We start from the raw sequence: 25063 nt of genomic DNA, 5'->3' as shown, positions 1-25063 counted from the left end.
GCATCCCTGGTCTCCAACTACTAGATGCGAATAGCACCCAAACCTCACCCTCCCCACCCCCAATTACTTCTCACGACCCAAAACAAATGTCTCCAGATCCCGCCAAATGCCCCTGGGTAGGGAGAGTGGAAAGAAGAAAGCAAAATGGCCCCAGTTGAGAACTGCTGCACTGAGGCATGCTATTTCTTGCATCAGTACCTACAATTCTACAGGCCTCAATCTTTATTTTTGCAGAGGAGGCATATAATGTAAAATGAAAACAAATTTGGAACCAAAATGTCCTGGTAGAGAAAACATATTTTAAAATATAATCAAATTAAGACTATAATTATAAACCAGCCAGTTTCTGTGCAGCAAGGTCTGATCTCAGCTGAACCTCAGCTAACTTCAAAGTCATTTCTCTATAAAGGGCACCACTCACTTTTAGGTCTGTCCCCAACGTTCGCTTCTTTTCTCTCTGTAGTTCTTTTCTGTAGGGATGGACGTTTTCCTCTCTGTCTGATAAAGCCGCCACACCACTACTCTTTTCTTTGCTTGCTTCACAACTTTGCACCAAGTTGTTTTCAACCTTAACTAAGGCAGAAGAAAGAGAACGATGGGTAACCAATTCCTTCTCCAAAGTTAATGCCAAGTGATTAATTAGGAAATCGACACTTCCAAATTTTAGATTTTTGAAGAAACAGTTTATAGGGAGAGCTCTGATGAGATTATGAAGGCACTGGAACAAAACTGTTTGATTCCTGGAATAAAAAACCAAACACAATATTACAAAACTTGGGACAGCATGTAGCAGTTGTATACAACTTACTGTAGTAATTAATACTCATTTATAAATACTCTCATGATGAATAGAACCAATAATGCCTGCATGAGAACTCTGACATAATTCAGTCTGTAGCAATCAAATATACATATCCTATACCAAGTCAGTTAATGTTTATCACTTGCTTCCTGATTATTTTTTTTCTCTGAGTAATAAGATTAATATTAGGTTTTTTAAAATGTCACTGAAGGGGAAAGGTAAGTGGAAATCATCTTAAAAGAACTACCAGGCCCTAATCAACCAAAAAAAAAAAAAAAGCCAAAAACAAACATCAGGATAAAACAGCTTTAGTTTCCACATGAGGCCACCTGTCTACTGAGGCTATACCAGGCAATGACCTGGACATGTCCCACAATGACAAAGATCTCTACTGTGGAAATGGCTCTTGGACCACACGGATATGCACTAACTTCTCTGGATGTATTCCAATTTGGTATGCATTACCTGGAATAGATGATTAAAATCCCTTCAAATGGTGTTTTTTGTTTCCACTGGAAGAGTGTCCCATAGAAACTCCCTGGCATCTTGCAAAAGCAAATTTCTGGAAATTCTTTGATATCTTCACATTTCATGTATTCCTGGAGCCACGTCTTCATTGAATTCAGAGAATAGTTGGATGATGTGATTTGAAAACAAGTTTTTTTAAACACTGTGAGAAGTGCAAACAGATCTTCCATGTGTTCTACAAGGAAAACACGTCACAAGCTCTGTCATTGAACTGTCCATTATCACATAAAAAGAGTTCTTAAAATTTTCTAATTCAATTAGACATATGATTAAGAAGTACCAACAAAAATTACCTATAGGTTTCTTCTTTGGAAATATCAGCAGGTATTGCCTACTTGAAAGGTCTTCTAGGCTTAAAAAAAGTCTGCCACACTGAATGTAACGAGCTTCAGAAGAGTTACCGTTTTCCCTCTCCCTAATTTGTAGCAGCACAGTACAACAAAAACTACCGAACACTAAAAGTGGTGAAAGAGATGTTACAGCAGTAATGACCTGTATACACTCTTTCTCAGATGACTGTTCACAAACAAAGCTTTCCTCTTCCTTTTCCTCTTCCTCTCCCTCTTCCTCCTCACTGTCAACAGTCAACTTGATCCTTTTTGCATGTGATCCTGTTTCACATGGCAGTGAGCATGGTGCTGGGAAAAAATCCCTACTCAACTTGATCACCCTATTTTGACACTTAATAAGCCGACAGCTGAAGCTATGAGCTTGATCCAATAACAGTGATAAAGCCACATGATTCAGGGACCTGTAAAAAATCCAGAGTTGAGTTGAGTCTAAAAGCTCATTCTTTAAAATCAAAGAGATGATTAAATGTTACACAAACAATAACAAAATTTCTCTCTTTTCCTAGGAAACATTGTAAAACTATATCAGAAAATCAAGTATATAAACCAAACACATTTTTAAAGATCCTGCAATAGCACTTTTCTTGAAATAGGAAAGCAGAAACACTGTAAATATGTTGAACTGTAGGAAAATAATTTTCTCAAGAGGAAGGAATGGTAAAATAATGCTGGATTTTATTTTTGAGGTAGGTTCCCCCTTTTCTTTTTAAACAAGAAAAAAAGTACTCATTTTTTAAGAGTTTATCTTGGTAATAGTTTAGAAGGCAAATAAATCTAAAGTAAAACCTGCATTCTATACTCCCCTAAATAATTTGAATAAAATCTGCTTTTTAATATAGAGCACTGTGTATTCCTCAGCAATGATACTGTTTGGGATACAATATTGTGAAAATTAATTTCACCCGTTTCTATTTACTTTTTTTAATATGGCTAATTAGAGCATTTAAAATTACTTCTGCAGCTTATATTGTATTTCTGTTGGGTAGTGCTGTTCTAGACCATCAAGATAATGTTATCATGATACTTACAGCTTCAAAGATGGGGTATTCACTCCAACAACTAAGCTGTCATCTATTACACGATACCATATCTTCTCTACTAGCTGTTCTGAATCTTGAAAATTGTCTGGTATCTTTTCATCAAAGGTACAGACAGGATTTTCTTCTTGACCACAAAGAGTAAAAAGATGTGCCTTATAGAAAAATATGTTAAATAACTGATTACCAAAAATACTACCACATGTGGCAAAACTACAAAAATAATGTAAGTCAGTTTTTAGTTAAGTCTTATAGCTTACGTATCTTAAACTAAACTGCCTTCTATAGTATTTTACATTGCAGATTATATATAAATCACTAAAACGAAATCTATACACGTTATATGTAATTAACTATCTACTCAGATCAGGAAGCATGGCCTGATTGGAAATAAGATGAGGTATCCAGGGGCGCCTGGGTGGCTCAGTGGTTTGGGCTGCTGCCTTCGGCTCGGGTCATGATCTCAGGGTCCTGGGATCGAGCCCCGCATCGGGCTCTCTGCTCCGCAGGAAGCCTGCTTCCCTCTCTCTCTCTCTGCCTGCTTCTCTGTCCACTTGTGATCTCTGTCTGTCAAATAAATAAATAAAATCTTTAAAAAAAAAAAAAAAGATGAGGTATCCAACACAGAGCCAGGAAAGACATAAACTTGGAATCCATTTCGAAAAAAATATGACAGTTTGTGTCCCAGGCATGCTGAAAAAAATCCAATCATTATTAAAGTGACTTGTACTAAACCTATAACTGTATAATTTTGTACAAATAAAACTGGTTCTCTTTGGACTGATGATCAATTTTATGGCTAAAATTGTATCCTTAAAGTCCAGGCCATACTCATTCATTTCCATGCACGGATGGATTTGTAGTAACAATTGAAATGGTGGGAGGAGGAGGAGTAATAATCATGATAATTCACAAAACTTACTGAATGCTTAGTATGTGTCAGGCACTGTTCTCAATGCCGTTCATGTTTCAACTTGCTTAACCTGTACAAAAAAACCCCTCTAGTACCCTAGGGTTGGTATTATTATCTACACTTTTCAGATAAGGAAAACAAGACACAAGGAAGCTAAGTACCTTGCCCAAAGTCACACAGCTAGCAAGTGGCAGAGCTGGGATTTGAACGAAAACAAACTGGTTCCAGAGCCCATGCTCTATCTTAACCACTACTCTGTATTGCTCCTCTAAGTGGGCAGTAATTACTGAAAAGATAAGAGCACTTACATTCTAGTGGACAAAACAACTTCCTAGGAATCTGATGCTTCAGCTGGTCACTGTGACCTGAGGCAGGCCTTTCATCTGAAACCTGGGGAAATTTTTGCTATCTGCCAGTATTGTTCTTAAAATTAAGCACATAAACAGCCCCAAATGGTGCCTTGCAGACAGAAGTTTCAGTGCAGTAACTTCTAAACATTTCTTCCTCTTTTCTAATATTGGCAAAGTCAGGGAGTCTGGGTGGCTTAGTCGGTTAAGCATCCAACTCATGATTTTGGCTTAGGTCATGATCTCAGGGCTGTGAAATCAAGCCCCATGCTGGGCTATGCACTAGGCATGAGTCTGCTTAAGATTCTCTCCCACTCCCTTTGCCCTTCCTCTCTCTCTCCTGCTCAATAAAACTAATAACAACAATAATAATAATGTTGGCAAAAGAGTTGGGGTAAGTTAGTAAAGGGACATGAGACTTCAAAAATGACTTTCATGAGCTTTCCCAAAAGACTGGAACTGTGACACAGAAAAGCAACATGATGTGCTTCTGTTATGATTCTTACATTAACGGAATCATATTTTGGACCCAAGTCCTCACATTGTTAAGACTGAAATATAGACACACGGGGTAGACTACTATGAAGGAAATCAGAGCTAGGCACTAAGCTCTTGACTTGAGGGAAAGAAACTTACCGGAGTAAGTCTCTCAATGCTAGCTTTTCTTGATTTAAATGTAACTTTGCTATGCTGTCTTTCTCTGTACGGAATTAATGTGCATAAATACTATTTTTTTTATGAAGTCAAGGGAGCTTTTGCTAACTTTCTACATTACTGTACTGATATAAGCAAATGCAAGGTACTTAAAGAGGTTCCTACCCTGACAACCACAAGGAAAATGAGAGTAAAATTATAAAAAGCAGAAATAAACACTAAAAAAGCAGAGCAATTTAGGGGCATTAACCAGAGGAATAAATACCCTTAGAAATGAACATTGCAACAGACAAAAAGAACACTTAGAATGCTGATGAAATTATGTATTCATTAATGAAAGGCTGAATAATACTCTGCATATTCTGTTTAAGGAGTGAGAAAATACATAATTCACTTACGGGTAATTTCTATGCAAATCATACAAATAAAAAAGTTTAATAAAATCGTTTGAACAGGAGGATTTGTTCCCCAAGGTTCCCGATAACTGAGATTTTAATAGCCTACAGAATAATTAGCAAATTGGTAAAATATTAGCTCATTAATCAAATATTTTCAAGTCACAGAAGTCCAGCATTATAATGCCTGCCACTTTGCTTCTTGGATCATTGAATGGCATTTTCTAATATATCCAAATATTCCAATTAAAGCAACACTTCAATAGCTTGCAGATTTTTAATTCATAAAATGATAAAATGGTCACGTGATTAATTTTACCTTCTCTGCACTTGATGTACTATCATCTTTCCCTTGAACCAGGTTTATTAAACTTTTGTAAGATTTTGAAATAATTTTTTCCTTAAGCAAGAGATGCTGCTGCAATTCCTGAATACAAGTGAAACCAACCTGTAAAGTAGAAAGAAAACCCATTGTCAGAGACATTTCAAATGAAATCTGACAATACCATTAATCCAGAAAGTACTTTCTCCAAATTTGCTTATTAAATTCATTTTTCTGTAGAAAAGCAGAGAATACTTCTCAGAGCAAAACTATTTTCTTCACAAATGTTAAGTAATTATAAAGGAAACGAACACGGCCAGAAACTGCAATAGAGTTTATGTACCCAACTGCGAGAATGCCAACATGTTAGCATGCATTTCCCCACTGAATTAAGTAATCAATCGATATAAGTATGGATGCCTAATCAATAGGACTAAAAATCAAGGGCTACCAACACTCCTACCCCCACAGGTAAACTATTTTTCTTGTTGTTGAAATAGTTATTGCTTCAAAAGGCACAGACATCATTATGAGTAGAAATGGTCACTTTTGATACTATTTAATCCTGTTCATATAACATTTAGAGCAAATTTTAAAGATAACACATAGCTCCCAAACTGTCACAAGTTTATTTTTGTGCTAATAAACTCAGCATTAAGGTGGGCTCTTAACTACAGGAAACAAAGATTGGCTCTCAACTGGGTAGGGAGCAATCCATTGTTTTTATTACACCAGATCAAGAGATTTCACTACCAAGGACAAAACATTCATGAAATGTATTTTGCTACTGAAAATATAGTCATGTCACTGAACTAATACAAGCGATTTCATTTCAGATGGATATCTGAAACTGTTCAAGTATTAGTCCAGCTTTTAATCTAACATGATTTTCTAGATTGAAAACACAAAACACATCCTGTTTCTTAATCCCTTTCTTTCAAATTACAGTTTCAGTCAGGTAAATTCCTTTTCTTTTTATTGGTGAACAGAAGCATGAAAATGAAGACTGAATTATATCTTATCTCATTGCCCAAAACATGTAAAGTATCTAACTAGCATTTTAAAACTTCACCTGTTGACCTATTTCTGCGGGCTCCCCATTACTCACACTCATTCGCTGAGTAATTTATGACTTAGGGAAGGGAGCTGTACATATCAGAGGGGGAGAGTCAAATGGGAGAATCCTGGAGGGGCAGGGAGTAGAAGAGAGGAATATGTGGGCAAACTGACAGTGGAGGCACCCTCAAAAATAATCTGTGTTCTCTCTTCCCTACTCTCCTCAAAATACCCCCTGCCCCATTCCAGGACTGAACGGTGAATCACCAGACTACGTAAATATTCTATGCTGTGAAGTTTTGTTATAAAACTATAAAAATAACCATATGATGAAACATTTAAACAGCATAAAAATACTTCTCAACTTCTCTTTCTAGACCCTCAATTCCATTTGCATAGCCAACAAATTGTTTACCTTTCCAGAACCTTTCTGTGTAGGTTAAGGAATCCTTGCTTTCTTCTCATGACAAACAAGCAAATAAAACCTATCCCAAACCAAATACAGGAGCATACTGCACTGCAGGACAACAAACCTTGTTTTTTTGGTCTTTTTTACTGTGATCTCTCTCATACACACAGAAAAGGCATAATACAAAAAAAAAAAAAAAAAAAAAAAAAAGAGTTTACAAACTACCCAGGGAGTTACCCAGGTAACCATATGTAGTCAGCTGCCCATGGGCGCTGACCAGTCAGGGACTTCTCTTGTTTCGATGGAGGCAACACTACCCTAGCCTTTTATTTTTTTCAGTGGGAATAAAGTTTTACTGGAACACAGCCACACTCATTCATTTGCATTATTTTAGGTGGGGGAGTTGTGACAGAGACTATGTGGGCTGCAAAGCCTGAGATATTTACTATCTGGCCCCTCACAGGAAAAGTTTGTTAACCCCTGGTCTAGACCCTTATCACACTCTGTACCCCATTCTTCACCTTCTCCAACTCATGTGACAAATACCTCCACAATAGTCGACTCCTCTCCCCACCTGGTGGGACTCTAGGCTTCTGCCTACCCACACTAATGCCCTGCCCCAGGGCAGAGAGGGTCTAATAGGACCCTGACTGGCCCACAGCTGTGCCGCCAGCCCTGCCAACAATGAGAATGGCTCAAGGACAGGGTGTGAGCTTTTACCCTAGCCTTTTAAGGTAACTTTCTAGTATGTCTTCATAATTTTGCCATTACTTTATCTCCTAAAGAATATTTTTAGGTTTTTGTGGTTTGCTTTGGAAACTTTTATGAATGAAGTCATTCTGTATGTGCTAGGTTTTTAGTCATCCCATTTGTCACTAGTAGCTGTAGTCTGTGACTTTCACTGCTCTGTAGCATAATATCATTATGACCACACCAGCTCGCTTTTCCATTCTCCTGCTGATGGACATCTGGATTATGTCCAGGCATGCATGGACTATTACAAACAGGACTGCCGTGAACATTCCTGTACATGTGCACAAATTTCTCTAAGGTCCTGGTTTCCCCTTTTCCTCTCCAACTGGTTCCCTTCCAACTTGCTGGAAAACAAATTCCATAAGGGAAACAACAGTGAAACAGACACTGGTTCTAGCTCTGCCTGTCCCTTAACCTTTCTGGTTATTTGTTTCCTAATACGTAAAATGGGGGAGGAGGGGTAGACTTGTTAATCCCTAAAAGACCATCCAGGAGTGCCTGGTGGCGCAGTTGGTTAAGCATCTGCCTTCAGCTCAAGTCATGATCTCCAGGTCCTAGGACTGAGTCCCATGTCGGGCTCCCTGCTCAGTGGGGATTCTGCTTCTCCCTCTCCCTCTACCCACCCCCCAACCTGTTCTCAAATAAACAAATATCTTTAAAAATAAAATAAAAGGGCTACCAATGTTTGGAAATATTTTTATGCAAATTGGGAGCTAGTGATAACATGTGGATGGATACTTGAAACAAAACGGACATGAAATTCTCACTTACCCCTTCCATATGCTCCTGCCTTCTCTCTGTGTTCCTTTCTTATTTTACTTCTATGAGTCTGTGCTACTTCCTGAGTACTTTTTTGGGGATTTTAATTTATCTTTATTTTTTTGTTATGCTCAGTTAGCCATCGTATAGTACATCATTAGCTTTTGATATAGTATTTAATTATTCATTAGCTGCATGTAACAACCAGTGCTCATCTCAACACATGCACTCCTAGTAATTTTTGTAACACAGTTTGATTTGCTTCTTTGCTCTGAATCTCTTTGAGTGAACTCTTACAACTCAGCTGATGAGAATTTTTTATTTCAATGTATTTTTCATTCATAGATAGGCTATTTGGTTATTTCCTGGGGATAACTGCTCACAATGTCTTATTTATGTGCTTAGTTATTCTGTGAGTGGTTCATTTTCTTTGAAAAATTACTAAGAGGCCTAGGATAAAATGTGTATTTTGAGAAAGGATTGTATGTTTGTTTCTGCCAGCTGTCTAGAGTACTACTGCTTTCAGTTAAACACAAATGCTCCCAGGGCAAAAGTATTAATAGTGTTCTCTGGTTCTCTCTGGGTTCCAGCCTCTACAGATTGGCCTGATAATTTATTCTTATATTTTCAGCATTTCGAAGCTTTTAGGGGAAATTTTAAAAACATATTTCAACTAATATTTTAACTGGTTTTTATCAGAAGACTTGGTCTAAATAAATTAGGTAACACATTACCTAATTTACCTCTACATTACCTCTACATTAGTAGAGGTAGAATTTCTGAAAGTCATACTTCATAAATGATTTTGGCAACATTCCTAAATCAGTATAAAGATCTACTGTTTTTTGACAGCCGCACGCTATTCCATACTTCAAGTATATTATAACTGATCTACCAAACACCTAATGATGGATATTTAAAATAACTGCATTTTGTCATCCTTAAATACTATGTAAACTTTCCCAAAAAATCGTCTTTGTTCATTGTACAAGTATATCCTTAGAACAGATTTCTAGAAGTAAAACTGCGAGCGTAAAAAGATATGTCCAATTCACATTTTAATTAACAATAATAAAATGTTGAGGTTGAGCCACTTTACATTCTTGAGAATACTATTTCAGAACGCATATCTACATTACGTAAGTTCATCCTTTGTCTCTTGTTACAATTTCTATTTACACAACTTGTCTTTTTATATGATTTATTTTGTCCAGAGAATCAAAGTTTTTAATGTATTGGTCTTTTCCTTTATGGTTCTATGCCCACTATGATATCTTACTATCTATTGACCACATTAATATTTCTGTTTAATAAGCATTTAGTAAATTCACTTTCATAATTAAAATAGTTGCAAAAAATTTCTTACAGAACCCTACAAAGTACAAATATTTACTATCTGGCCCTTTACAAAAAAAGTTTGCCTGGGATAGAGGAAAAAGTTAAATGACATACAAGGAAACAGACAAATCCACAAAAAGGGACAATTGGCCTGGCCTCCTCATTAGTATCATCGTAAGAAAGTGGGGAAAGGCATTATTCTAGATAAAAAGACCAAGAAGACATATAATAATCAAGTGCAGGTGTAAACTTTGACTAGATCCTGAAAAAAAGCATCTGTAAAAAACATTTTTGTGGTAATTAAAGATGTCGGAATATGGAAAGAGTAAATAAGAGTAAGAGATTATTATTAATTTTCTAACTGTAATAATAGTATGGTGTGTTTACATAAATGAATGTCCTTATTTTTTAGGCAATCCCTGCTAAAATACATAGGAGTGAAGTTATGATATTTGCAATTTTCAAATGGTTCTGCAAAAATGTACATACACACATGCATATGCATATAAAGCACAGATGAGAAAGATAGAATTTTTTTCAAAAGTACAAATAGTTAAATCCACATGAGGACTAGAGATAACTACAGTGTTGTTCTTTGAACTTTTCAGAATACTTAAAAATTTTCATGAAAGGGGTGCCTGAGTGGCTCAGTTGTTAAGCGTCTACCTTTGGCTGAGGTCATGATCCCAGAGTCCTGGGATCAGGCCCAGAGTCGGGCTCCCTGCTCAGCAGGGAGTCTACTTCTCCCTCTGCCCCTGCTCGTGTTCCCTTTACTGCTGTCTGTCAAATAAACAAAACCTTTTAAAAATATTTTATGAATGAAAAAAGGCAGGTTACAAAAGAACATGGATCTTATAATCACATTTCTATGTAAATTTGCATATGTTCATTAAAAAATCTACAAGAATATACATGTCAAAGTTGTTAAAATGGGTTATATCTCAGTAGTGGACTCATAAGTAATTATTAGCTTCTTTTAAATATTTCTTTGTACAGTCTGAGTATTCTACAGGGACTATACATTACCTTCATACACTTTGAAAAAACCAAAAGCTCTTTTTCAGAGAGCTTTGTATGGAAAATTTGAGGGCAAACTGTTCATGTTTGGGACATGTTATGAGTCACTATATTTGATGCTCCTTTAAGAAATACTATGAATGTTAAGACCAGAAAGAAATATATTTTCAAAAGCGAGCTTCATATATTTTATGAGTATTATGAAATTTAGAATCCTACTACAAAAAGGTATCATTTTTAGATAATACATTTATAAGTAATGTCATAATACTTTTTACAGAGGTATTAAAAAGGCAACGATCCTTTGAATTATCATTTTTTTCTCAATCACTGTGTTGTTTACACATTAAGATCCTTTCTTTCAAGGTTCTTTGCATCTTTTAGAATAGCACTAACCCAAAAAAGCAAAAACAAAAAGCAAACATAGACACTAACTTTCAATCCTCTTTCCAGAGGTGGAACCATCATATAACGATTCCGTTCTTTGTCTTCAAATGACTCATCTTCATTGCAATCCAATGTTTTGTTCTAAGAAATTAAAAAAAAACACTAAAATGAAATTTGGAAATAAATTGAAAATTTATAAGATTAACAAAATACAATTAAAGTTTATCCAAAGGGCAGTTTTTCCCCATCACTTCTTGTAACTAGAAAAAACTACTAGTACTATTACCACCGACCTAACATTTATATACTGCTTCAAAAAGAACCAGCTTACTACATTTTTATAAAAAATCCCACAACTAAAGAAAGTAAGAATGATCTTCATTTTATTAAGGAAAAACACAGACTCAGATTATTTTATGCAGATCTGAAACTCCAGGGGTATTATTTCCCTTCTGTCCAAGATCTTAAGATATTATGAACTATTACTTCTTTTAATAAAGCAGGTTCATTTCATTTGACTCCTTAATTAATCCAATGTACCAGTGTTTATTGGTATAAAATGTGATTTTCAAAGCAATAATAAGTTAATTTACAATGTTACTATCACTATATTCCAAATTTACATCAAAAGCATAATTGTATAACATTTCCTGAAAGGGGATTCGATATATAATTTTAAAAATTCAATCTATGTATTTCTAAAGTTCAAAATGTTTACTGTAAGTATGAAATTATAAACATTGACACAGTGGGTCAAAAGCTTTAAAGCTTCAACTTTCTAAAATGGTTCTTTAAAAAAATCATTCTTAAAGTAATATATATTAAGTATACAGAACTTACTGAATAGTTCACGTAGCCAAGATCTGTTATTGTAAATGAACTCAGGCAATCTAAATTCAAGGACTCTTGAAAAAGTAGCAGTACTTGTTCACTTCCAGTTCCTATAAAGTCATCTATCAGTACTGATCTAATTTTTTCCCACTTAGCAGCAACCTGAAAGAAAGAGAGTAGAAAAGAAAAACAAAACCAGACGTGAAATAAACTGAATCCTTTTGGTGCATGTAGGTGTAATGTGTCCTCTTCACTCTTAAAACAGTAATGAAAATGGTAAACATTAAAAACTAAAGATATTGGGACACCTGGGTGGCTCAGTTGGTTAAGCAGCTGCCTTCGGCTCGGGTCATGATCCCAGCGTCCTGGGATCGAGTCCCACATAGGGCTCCTTGCTCGGCGGGGAGCCTGCTTCTCCCTCTGCCTCTGCCTGCCATTCTGTCTGCCTGTGCGCTCTCTCTCTCTCTCTCTCTCTCTCTCTGATAAATAAATAAAATCTTAAAAAAAACCCTAAAGATATTGGGGGATCGGACAACATAAAGAGTTATAACAGTTTTACAAACAGCAAGATACTGAAATTTAATGTTCTGTCAATGTTTGTCCAGGGTCTTTCATATTTCTGCTTTCTATATTAAGATTTTATTATGATTTATAAATTCTAAACTTCTCATGACTATTTTGGAAACTTTAGGTAATTAGAAGGTAGTGGTAAACACTCACAAATTCTCAAAGCAGAATAACTTTTCTTAATACACTAAACTCTGTTAGAAGAAAACAAAGCCGATATTAGGGACACAGGATGGGAGGGATCCTATTAGTGAGGCACCTAGAACCATCCTAGTCAATTGGAATGATTTGATCAGTTTATACCAGAACATGAGACCCCAAGTTTAAAACAGAAGACAACTTCGTAAAGGTCCATGAAGCTGAAAGCCTCCACATTGGTCCCCTGGAGAACTAACACCATGGGGATTAGCTACTCCTTCTCCCTTAGACAGAAAAGCTAAAACTCCCACTTAGAATCCTGGCAGTAGCACAGATAGATGATAGCGGGTGGCATGTATTAGAGCAAGACTGTAAGTAAGACTTCAATCTATATAACCAAATACTAATCTTTCCTATATCAGGCTGATTTGCAAAGCCAGGATGTTTTATGCATGCAGGGAGAAAGCTTATTTGTATACCCATCTCCTCGCTTCCTCCTACCCCCACCCCCACTCCCACCACGAGGATCAGGAACACAGTGAACTATGTGAAGACATTAGAGGTATGAAATGTACTCAACAGGGGCACTTGGATGGCTCGGTTGGCTGAACGCCCAACTCTTGATTTTGGCTTAAGTCATGATTTCAGGGTCATGAGATGGAGCCTGGCATCAGCTCTGCACTCAGTGGGGAGTATGTCTGAGATTTCTTTCCCTCTACTCCTCACCCCACTCTAATAAATTTTTTTTTAAGAAGAATGTGCTTGACAAGCAAACATGATAGAGCTATGTACTCATGTAAGCACACACACACACACATTTATAATCTATAGCTCTAGAATAGTGCTGTCCAGAATATAGGAGAGAGACAATGTAAGGCATATATATTTAAATTTTCCAGTAGCCAATAAAAGAAAATTCTCTAGCAGCACTGAAAAGAAAAAAGGTGAAATTTTATATTTAATTTGATGTGCTATATCCAAAAATTGCATCATTTCAATGTAATGTTATCAATAAAATTATTAGATATTTTCCTATCATTTTTTACTAAGCCTGTAAATCTGGTGTGTATTTGACACCTATAGCACATTCCAATTCAGACCTGCCACATTTCAAATGTTGAATAACTACATGTGGCTAGATGCTATCATATTAGACAGCACACCCCTAGAACATACAAACCACTATCTGCAACATACCAATATCTGTTTTAGGTATACTTGACAATGATTCAGTTTCGAAATACCTACTACATAGATTCTGGTCAAAACTTACAGAGACAATTTCTACTCGAGAGAGAAAGCCTAAGAGAAAAGTTAATCATGCATTTGTCTAACTCAGCTCTGTTTCAAGTTCTATCACTCTCTATCAAGTTCTATTAAACATTATACCTGGGGCTTTTATGAAAGGCTGATCTGAGAACACGCTAACCTTGATTTTTAGTATTTATTCTAATTTATGTTTGTTTGCACTTTACCTGTCTTTTAAGCTGCCTTAATTCTTTTATAGAACGAGGTAGTAAAAGGATGGTTGGATGAATCCATAGCCAACCCAAAGTAAGATTGTATCTATTGTTTTTTCCCATTTGGGAGCAAAACTGCTATCAGAGACACCATTTTATTATTCAATAATGTATTCACTTTATTATTCAAAACCTCTTACATAATACCACAAACAGTAAATCCCTCTCAGAACTCAATGTTAGAAAAAAACTTCCCCTTGACAGTATGTTTCAATCAGTTGTAAAACCTGCTAAATTTGTTTTTTTGTCCTAACTACTAAACTAAGTATAATTCCTCAAAGAAAATCACTTCCCTTAACCCAGGTTTTCTGACATGGTCATCTCTCCTCCTCCTTAGTTTGTAGATTCTTAGCCTTTATTTCTGTTTTTAAAGTAACTGCATATTTTACCTTAATATATTTCTTAAGTAGGTGAATATAAATTTAACACCAAGGTTAAGGCAAGAGCTGCAAAATTCCCAGAGTAGCAAGGTTACCAAAGGAATTTATGAGCACTTAATTTGTGGATATCAGGGTGTAATTCCAGAGCTTTTGATACAGGGCATTTGAAAACAGCTTAGACATACAGAATCCCTGAAGAAGTAGCTTAAGAGGTGTGTCAGTAGGGACTTAGGTAAGTAACTTGTGCAAAGGATGATGGTGCGCTGTAGAGAAAGAAACCTAGAACACAGTTTCAAGGCAGGAAAGCCAACAGTATACAGGCTCACTTACAGAGTGGCACAGTATCCCTCTTTGGGTAATGTGTTAGCAGCAGAGCTTTACAGCGTCCAAGCAGGCGACTCACTTACAGTGTATAAGGACAATATTACACTGAATTAATGAGGCACAAGGGGACTGTTTTTCCTTATCCGGGTGAATAAGGGACTTCAAAGGTCCAAGTCAATGACAACAGTCCTAGCCCTTGTATAACATAATAGCTACTTACTGAGCTTCTCCTGTGTGCCAAGCACTGTGCAAGACACTTTACAATGTCATTTTCTTTAATTCTCTGCTCTCAGAGACAGGAAAGGAGTTCACAAAAATTCAACACATTCCTTAAGGTAAGACAAGTAAGTGGCTCAGTTGGGATTTAAACCCAGGTTAAGTGAGCTCTTTCCATTACCCGGACCCCAATAAGGATTATAGGCCATGCTAGATGTTTCCCTGCTACCATTTTGGGAAAGGAAAAGAGAGTAGAGAAAGACAGAAAATGTTACTTTCCAAATCACCTTCAAATAAAAGTACAATATGCTTTTAAAAGATCGCTTTCGGGGCGCCTGGGTGGCTCAATGGGTTAAGCCTCTGCCTTCGGCTCAGGTCCTGGGATCGAGCCCCACATCGGGCTCTCTGCTCAGTAGGAAGCCTGCTTCCTCCTCTCTCTCTGCCTGCCTCTCTGCCTACTTGTGATCTCTGTCTGTCAAATAAATAAACAAAATCTAAAAAAAAAAAAAAAAAGATCGCTTTCAAAATAAAATAGGGTACTTTTAAATTACTTTTCTTTGAAAAATTTAAATTTACTTATTTCTTTTAGAAAGAGAGAGCAAGTGCACACAGGGAGAAGAGCAGTGGGAGAGGAGAGAGAATCTTTTAAGCAGGCTCTATGCCCAGCGCAGAGCCTAACCCAGGGCTCAATGAGATCATGACCTGAGCCTAAATCAAGAGCTGCATGCTTAACTGACTAAGCCACCCAGGCACTCCTTTTGAGAATTTAAGTTCTGTATGTATCACAGAGGTTAAATATGGTTACATAACCCCTATAAACACAAAGGTGATTTACAAGGCAAAGCCTGATAAAACACAATTTCAACCTGATACTTTCATACACACAAACAGAAACACACAAAGTAATGATTCACCTAAAAAATGGATGGCCTGGTTGGTTAAGAGTCCAACTCTTGATTTTGGCTCTGGTCATGATCTCAGGGTCATGAGACAGAGGCTGGCATTGGATTCCACACTCAGCACGAAGTCTGCTTGAGATTCTCTCTCTCCCTTGCCCTCTGTCCCTCCCTCCACTCACACACTCTAACTAAATAAAATCTTGGGGTGCCTGGGTGGCTCAGTCAGTTTAGTGTCTGCCTTCGGCTCAGGTCATGATCCCGGGGTCCTGGGATCGAGCAGTGAGTCAGTCTCCCTACTCAGTGGAGAGGCTGCTTCTCCCTCTCCCTCTGCCTGCCACTCTACGTGCTTGTGAGCTCTCTCTCTCAAATAAATAAACAAATAAAATCTTTAAACAATAGAAATAGTTATATTAAAACAAATAAATATATAATAATTGTAGCTATATATTTATATATTTCTAAACAATTCAAAGTTTTTATGACTCAAAATGGCAAGGCAAAACCTTCATCAGGTAGTATTCAGATAACTTAAAGAAATAAGAATGATGCAATATATATGATTTTAAGTGCAGCACTAAAAATTGATTTGGATAATAAGACTCCAGGATAGGGGTGCATGGGTGACTCAAGTCATTTAAGTGTCTGCCTTCAGCTCAGGTCATGATCCTAGGGTCCTGGGACTGAGCCCCACACTGGGCTCCCCGCTCAGCAGGGAGTCTGCTTCACCCTTCCCCACCCCCACCCCACTGGTGCTTTCTCTTGCCATCTCTCTCCCCCAAAAAGAAACATTTTTTAAAAAGACTCCAGGATACACTCTCTGAAACATATAAATGTGTAAAAGGTCTAAGGCTACACCAATGGAATGATTTTAAGAATAAGTACTCTACCTGAAAGTTCTTTTTCCAAACGGCACAAGCATCACCAGACCTAAAGGATACGATGAAAAAGTCTCCTCTGCCTGAATCCATAAGTTGAACTGCACAAGGATCTCCAAATGGAAGCTGGCACACGCTTTTAGGAGTCCCATTTTGAAATAAAATCAGCTGATTCTTTCGAGTAAGGGCAATCAGAGACATTCTTAACTGATTGTTGACAATCTCAGTTGCACAGACATGCACATAAGTTATTACACTGGTATAAGCAGGAGGGATAATGTATGCATCACTTACTACTTCTTCATTTTCAAGGGAGTATACACAAAATTTGGTATTCCAAATTGCATAATCTGATTTTGAAAGCTTTTGAGTGGATCCTTCTTCAGATAAAAAACATGTCTTCGGTCCTAATAAAACCATACCTAGATTTTCAATCTCCCCTGCCCACTCAACAGAGGAAAAATTAAGAGACACAGTAATAACTTTGCCTGTTTGGGAAGAGATAGAGTAGAACGTTTTGACATGTCTCCATAAAACTAATGGACCATTAAGGACCCTTACACCATCCTTCAACTCATGGCTTAGTCTAAAGCTCAAACGCTTTTCAAATTTATTGGTACTGTGAAGAAATAGAAGAAAATATGTGAAGATGTTATTGTTTTTATTGCATTGTATCATGATATAAGGGAGATTAATTCCAGTTCTGAAATCGGACACACAGTTGCAACACATAATTTTTAAATCAGAGTTTTCTTCCTTTAACATAAAGGATCCAGTGGACTTCTGAACAAATGCTCTTGTTCTTCTGTCAAACACCATTCTCCTGACATGTAATACAGGTGTTTTTGCAGGCCCTTTACCTGCAAAATGTCCCTGAGACAGCTGAAAAATAAGGACTTCCCCATTATAACACAAAAGCATTTCTTGTTCCTTAGATGACACGGCTTGTTTGCTAGACATTCCACAATATCAAGTCTTTGTGTTGGTCCAATTTTCGAATGCAAATGGATTCCAGTTGATGCTTTTAAACCTAAAAATGTAATGAGAAAAACTACCATCAAGAAGGCAGTTGAAAACACACTTCTGCTAGAGAACTATTAAGTTTTATGAACATTTTAAAGCTTTTTATGCTATCTTAATAATGTTATACTTATCAAAAAAACTACATCCTAAATATCATCTTTGTACAGTTAAAAAACAGAGTTTACAAACAATGCAAATAACCACATCACAAAAGGTAACTGAATGTGTTAACAGCATCTATTAAAAGTTGTGGGTGGTCTGCTGAAAGTGCCTGAAGACGTTTTTCTGGTTTAGGGAATTTCTTAAGGGTTCCATTTCTGTCTCTCTTTCAAACCTAGCAACCTAATCTAGTTTTCCCATTTTCTTCCAACCTCACCCCTCTGCCATTTTTTACCCTGTTGACTCAAACCTGGCTTTTTTTTCTCTCACCCTTACACCCTCCACAATGACAACTGAGTAGTCAACAGCTCAGATTGACTGCTACCACAGCCCAGGCACTTGGGGTCCTGCTTTCCTGAAACAGGAGCTCATACAGACTCTGTGGCCAAAGTAAATGAAAGAAAAACAAAGGATTCTATGCTCTAGTTTTAAAAAAATCTCCATAGGAGTAATAGAAATAAATATTAAATCATACTTCGCAAAAACAGTGCAGCTTTGGGACATTAAGTCATTATTCCTCTTACTAGAGGTATGACTTTGGCCAAGTTACTTAGTCCCTCTATGCCTCATATCCACCTATAATGGGGTGAAGTACTACCCCCACAAGGTATTGAAATTAACTAACTCACTTAAAATAGAACCTCACACACACATACACACACACACACACATACATATACATACATATATATATATAGTGCTTGATAAAGCTTAGCTGCTACAGTTGTCCTTATCATCACCATGACCAGCTCTGGTTTATACAGTACCCAGCCTTTGAAACGTCAGTACAGTTGCATACTTAAGTTTGTGAATGCTGAAAGGTCCCTCTCCACTATAGATAACTCTAACTCATATTCCTTCTTTTCTCCCACTTGTGGATCATTTACACCAGAAAATTCAACTATTTCAGAAAACTACATCATTTGTAATTAAGTAATGTTTTCCTCTGCTGAATGAGAAACAAACTGCAAAGGCTTAGGTTTTGTTCTTTTATTATAAAAATCTACCAAGAGTCCAATTAGAAAAAAGTTACCACTGAACCATCTACAAATTTAACTTAATGTAGCGTTTTGTAGAAATGACTTTAATTTAGAGGCAATTCTATTAAAATGCAGACTTGATTAGTCAGCATCTACTTTCAAACTGGAGATTCTGTGGCTTATTGTCTAATTTCCAAATACATCATTTGTTGCGTTTTTTTAATTAAGATTTTTTATTTATTTGACAGCGAGAGAGGGAACACGAGCAGGGGGAGTGAGAGAGGGACAAGCAGGCTTTCTGCTGGGCAGGGAGACTGATGTGGGGCTCGATCCTAGGACGTGGGACCATGACCTGAGCAGATGCTTAACGACTGAGCCACCCAGATGCCCCCATTTGTTGTAGTTTTAAACGATGTTCACAAATTCTTTGAAATTCCTTCCATCAATTAATTCTTCTCTCCTTGAATGAGGGCTGGTCATTATGATTCACTTCTAGCCAACAGAATATGGCAGAAGGGACAACGTGAGACTTCCAAGACTGGGTCATAGAACATTGTGGCTTCCTTGTTGACTTGATCCTTGGATCACCTGCAAGAAGGGAAGCCACCTGCCGTATTATTAAGACACTCAGGCAGGCCCATGGAGATGTGTACACAGCAAGGAACTATAGCTTCCTGCCAATGGTCAGAAAGAGACTGGGGCCTTTTAACAACAGCCATGTGAGGGAGACTTCTTGGGATCAGATCTTCAATCTCCAGTCAAGCCTGCAGATGATTTAGCCCCTGGAGAGCTCCTGAATCAGAAGAACCAAGCTAAGCTGCTCCCAAATTCTTGATCCTCGGTAATTTTGAGATATGTTTGTTGTTTTAAGCTGCTAAATTTGGGAATTATTTGTTATACAGTAACAGATAAATACATTTCTCTATGGTAATTTGTTTAAGTTGATGATACTGTTTTTGAGAATTTCACGAAACCTATTACTTGAAGCAACTGGAGAAACTGTATAATACAAACTAGCAGAAGTCACTGGCTTACCGGTTTGTTGTTAGGCAATTAATGCAAAGATCTGGGACAACAGGTATCATAAAGTAGTTTCAGCTTAAGGAGTAAAGAAGATAAGTAGGTAAATCAAAGGTGTGGCTTTTACTTATGAAACTATCTTTTAGTTTAAAGGTAATATTGTATTACAACAAAATGTATGAATAATAATTTATTTAAAATTTCCCACAGATATATCAGGTCTCTCAGATTTTTAAAAGAAATTTCCTTTTTCAGCATTAAATGATACATGGTTCTTTTAGCATTAAAATGATATAATCTGGGGCATCTGGGAGGCTCAGTCAATTGAGAGTTTGTCTTCGGCCCAGGTCATGATCCCAGGGTCCTGGATTGAGCACCGCATGGGGCTCCCTGTTCAGCAGGGATCCTGCTTCTATCTGTGCCCCTCCCCCTGCCCGTGCTTTCTCTAATAAATAAAGAAAAATCTTAAATAAAATTATATAATCTGAGGTAAGTGTATAAGAACGTGTCTTTTACTACCTATTTGCATGAAAAGATTTTCATATTTCTTAAGTACTAAAAACAACCAAAAGTAACCTCTATACAGAAAAGGATTTTGGGAGAAATGTGTGACACCCTTAATAGAGAGATAAAGAATAACATTACAGAGATAAAAGGCTCAATAAACGAGATGAGAAACACACCTGACAAAATAAACAGCAGGCTGGAAGAAGCAGAGGAAAGAGTTAGTGGGCAGAGTAGAAGGCAGAGTAATGGAAATTAATCAAGCTAAACAAAAGAAAGAAAAAAGAATTCTGCAAAACAAGAACAGACTTGGGGAACTCAGTGACCCCCATCAAACAGAATAACATTTGTTATTTTACTATTAAATGCCACAACTAATGTTTAATCAACGCAATGCTCTGGTTCTCCAGTATCTGAATATGACAGGAGAATCTGATTGCTAAAAGGTCAGCACAATATCCCCCTTTACTAAACTCTAGAGTATGTACTGTTGCACCTTGATAAAGTTATGACTTAAGAAAATCAGACCTCTAACACTCTCTTCTTTCAATGCTACCAGCAAATAACTTAGAAACTACTATCTTCACTCTGTTCCAACTACCACTACAGTACTTCAGGCTTTCAACTCTCACTTAGGCTGATGTAAAAGCTTCTTCAATTGATCTTCCTTTCTCTAGGCTCTCCCCTCCAACTTAGCAATTTATTTATGCGACCTCACTTACTGTTCTAAAACACAAACTTGATCTGGAAACTGTCCCCTTCCTCAAAAACCTTGCATGGACCCTATCCCCCTTCTCAACAGATATATATGTGAATTACTTCCTGGAAAGATTAGATGTTAAACACTGTGAACTGAACATACGAATGACACAGAGACAAAAGACTGCAACCCACTGTTATAAAGTTTATCATGGCATTCAAAGCCCTGTTATAATCCTAACCCATACTTGCAGCATGAGCTCTAGGCAAAATTCAAACTTATTCTCATGGATTTAGGTTCAAATAGATTTAAATGACTGTTTTATGAAAGGTCTTTATTATTGTTTTTTAAATTTTATTTATTTATTTGACAGAGATCACAAGTAGGCAGAGAGGCAGGCAGAGAGAGAGAGAGGAAGGGAAGCAGGCTCCCTGCTGAGCAGAGAGCCTGATGCGGGGCTCGATCCCAGGACCCTGAGACCATGACCGGAGCTGAAGGCAGAAGCTTAACCCACTGAGCCACCCAGGCGCCCCGAAAGGTCTTTATTTTAAAATACTAGTGCAAAACCATGCACATTTTAAATATAAGTTATTTAAAATTGATCACCTTCAGAGTTAAAAATTAGAAGTCATTAATATATTTACCTACTAAGAAAAATTTTTTTCCTCAAACTTTCTATAATATCAAGGCTTACTGAATTTGCATACCTGTGTACATTTTATTTTATACTGATGCAACATCTGTTTTAAGAGTAAGAGTTCGTAGCATATGTTCATTAAAAAAACCTTTGAGCATATGGAATAAATGCTGATTTTATTTTTTTAGATAAAAACAGTATGGAAACAAATGAGACTAAGGTCAATTTAGAGGTTCTAAGACCACCATAAACAAGCCCTGATTAATCAAACCCTGATTATCAGGGCACCAGACTTACTATTCCAGCCTGTTGGTCATCTGACTTTTTACTTATCCTTACAACAGTGGCTTACACCTTTACGACAGAAAACAAACAAACAAACAGGTAACTCAAACCGGTTAAGTTTTACCTCCTATTGTAGCTAATGGGGTGGGGAAGGGGTTGGAAGATTATTTATAAAATACTACATAATTAAATTGAGTTTTTCCTGTTCTGTATTACCATACATCATAGGTGATTGTATATATTTTGTACATAAAAAGACAATAGATGAGTATACTGGGGAAATAATACATGCTGAGAGAAATACAATAGATTGGCAATAGATTATCACTCTAATCCACTCTTCCCTACCAGCAGATAAAATCTAAAAATGTCTCTAAGAAACTGTATCAAGCATGGCAATAGAAAGTATCTTTGGAAAAAAAGGTAGAATTAAGATACTCAAATAAAAATTTCAAAAAAACCTAAGACCTCAAAACCTCAAAAGAAAACCCAAGAATACTAAACATTTTATAAGCATAATACGGATAGATGGACTTTTCACAACCTTTAGGACCTTATTTACCTAAGTAAATTAACTTGGCTACAGAGTAGGTCTGCTGTTAAAAACGTTTTTCTACCTATATAACTGGAAATCATTTGTTGGAACCTACCCATAATCAAGCTCCATTTTCCCTTTTCCAACAACGCTTAGGGTATCTGAGAAGTAGGTGAACACAGGGGAATGGTGAGGCACTAAGAGAATTAGGAAAGACTACGTTAAAGGTTTGCTGTGTCAACCTAAGGACTTCTCACTTTATCTGAACAGTGATACATCACTGAAAGATTTCAAAGACAGAAATCACAGGACTGTACTTCTGAATGACAAAGATCCTGGTGACAGTATTGAAGATGGGGGTAAGGTGAGAAGGGAGGCAGAGCCGATCAATTAGGAGATAATTATGAGTTCTTAATTAAAAGATGTGCCTTTGGAAGGGAACTTGGCAAGTCACCTGAAATACATATATCCAGCAATTTCATTTCTAGATATGAACCCAGAGAAACAATCTTACATACTAATGTACAAAGACATTGCTCTAGAATATTCATTGTGCTATTGTTTGTAACAGCAAAAAAGAAACTTCAATGACCATCAATAGAGGAATGAACAAATACAAATGGAATATCGTACTACAGTTAAAAATGAATCAGATTGGGGCACCTGGGTGGCTCAGTGGGTTAAGCCTCTGCCTTCAGCTCAGGTCATGATCTCAGGGTCCTGGGATCGAGCCCCACATCAGGCTCTTCGCTCAGGAGGGAGCCTGCTACCCCCTCTCTCTCTGCCTGCCTCTCTGCCTACTGGTGATCTCTGTCAAATAAATAAATATAAATCTTAAAAAAAATGAATCAGATCTATGTATATACCACCATGGCTTAATTTCAAAAATCAAATGAAAAAAAAAAAAACTGAGTTGCAGAAAAATGTATTCTGTGGTACATTATGTATCTAAATCAAAACACATAAAATGACATTATGTATTTTCTGTTTACCTACAAAGGCTACATTCCCTGAGTGCTTCTCTGCCAGGTACCATTCTAAGCACTTTGGACTCATTTATTTCTCACTACATTCTTATGCTATAGGCACTGTTATCCCATTCTACAGATGGGGAAATTGAGGCATGGAGTTTAAGAATCTTCTCAAAGGCCTAAAAATAGGAAGTGACAGAGCCAGGATTCAAACCCAGGCAGCCCTGTCCAAAACTTAAAGAGCAAAGATTCTGTAAAGATTCATGCTAAATTCCAATGACTATTTATTCTGGAGAAGGGGAGAGATATCAGGTAGGAGAGTGGAGCCAGAAGGAGACTTCAGCTAGAGCTGCAATGTTGTTTTTTAACAATGTATTCAATTATTTTTAAACAATATGTCCATTTCCCCCCATAAAAATCTGTAGCATATTAAAAAAAAGTCTCGGTCAAAGATGCTAAAGTGTCAAACACGGTTGACTGTAGATGGTGAAAATATGGGGACTTTTCTTCCTGCAATTTCTCTGTAGTTTTTATTATCTTCCTTTTTTTTTAAAGCCCTGTATTGAATCGTTTGAATGCAAAACGACTTCCTTTCACTACTTTAGCCAACAACTACAGAATTGTTCCAGTGCCTTATAAACCTAAATCTTTCTGAAGTTTGGCACTTAATGTCATTGCACTGGATAACTGTCAGAGGGGCCCCCCTGTGCGTTGCAGGCTATTTAGCAATACCTACTAGTTGCCAGTATCAGGCCCCATCCCGGTTGTGCCAACCAAAAACATCTCCAGACACTGCTAAATGTCCCCTGCGAGACAAAATTGCCCCAAGTTGAGAACTGCCCCAGTTCATAAACTTTTAAGATGCTTTGCACCTTTTAAGTTTATATAACTGCTTTAGTTTAAGGATTTCAAAAACATGATCCTTGTTAAGTTTCTCACACTCCAAGTGGGAAAGATGCGGCGAGGGTGAAGAAAGCTTCAAGCGAAATAATCCTATACAGCAAGGACATGATGCACATAGGCCGCGGCACACTCGTTTCCATCCCCTTAATCCACAAAGACGGGAACCAACCCAGCTCTGCCGCCCAGCCCCGCGAAGGCCAGGTAGGGGTAAGGGACGACTGGCCAGCCCTACCTCACTGCGCGAAGCCCTGCGTACCAGAGCCGCCACTTTCCCGACTCCCTACGCGGGCGCGGGGTCCCTCCGCTCCAAACCTCCCGCCCGCGCGCTGCATCCTGGGAGATCCCGGCTGGAGGCTGCGCCGAAAGCGGAGGAGGCGGAGCCTGCCGAACCTTCCCGGAGACGGTTGCCAAGGGAGGCTAAGGGGGCGGGGCCTCCAGGGAGTGTTGTGAAAGCGAAGGGCAGGCGGGGCTTGTTAGGGCGGAGCTCCGCGCGGGAAGCTCCCTTGACCCGGCGGTAGGCGGAGGCGGG

General features: G+C 37.5%; 1 protein-coding gene across 1 annotated transcript; it reads right to left on the bottom strand.

The window, feature by feature from the left end:
- Positions 1–220: 220 nt before the first annotated feature.
- FANCB (FA complementation group B) lies at positions 221–24865 on the bottom strand. The gene is made up of 9 exons (XM_059384561.1): positions 24767–24865; positions 16830–17847; positions 11908–12060; positions 11116–11208; positions 5346–5474; positions 2709–2872; positions 1624–2081; positions 1268–1505; positions 221–740 (listed from the first exon to the last, which is right to left on the bottom strand). Exons 2-9 carry the CDS (start codon positions 17775–17777, stop codon positions 329–331), a joined length of 2595 nt encoding a protein of 864 aa, XP_059240544.1. The 5' UTR covers positions 17778–17847; positions 24767–24865; the 3' UTR covers positions 221–328.
- Between the last annotated feature and the right edge of the window lie 198 nt (positions 24866–25063).

Source organism: Mustela nigripes, chromosome X (genome assembly GCF_022355385.1).
Source record: "Mustela nigripes isolate SB6536 chromosome X, MUSNIG.SB6536, whole genome shotgun sequence".
Taxonomy (NCBI): Eukaryota; Metazoa; Chordata; class Mammalia; order Carnivora; family Mustelidae; genus Mustela; species Mustela nigripes.
Note: the sequence above shows the minus strand (reverse complement) of the source record. Positions and strands in the feature narration are given on the sequence as shown.

Excerpts from the sequence above, each read along its gene's own strand:
- FANCB (XM_059384561.1), bottom strand. The coding sequence starts at position 17,777 with ATGTCTAGCAAACAAGCCGTGTCATCTAAGGAACAAGAAATGCTTTTG. Across the intron at positions 12,061-16,829 it reads TTTGGAAAAAGAACTTTCAG|GTTGCTGCTAAGTGGGAAAA; the intron begins GTAGAGTACTTA and ends TCTTTCTTTCAG. Across the intron at positions 2,082-2,708 it reads AATACCCCATCTTTGAAGCT|GTCCCTGAATCATGTGGCTT; the intron begins GTAAGTATCATG and ends GATTTTTTACAG.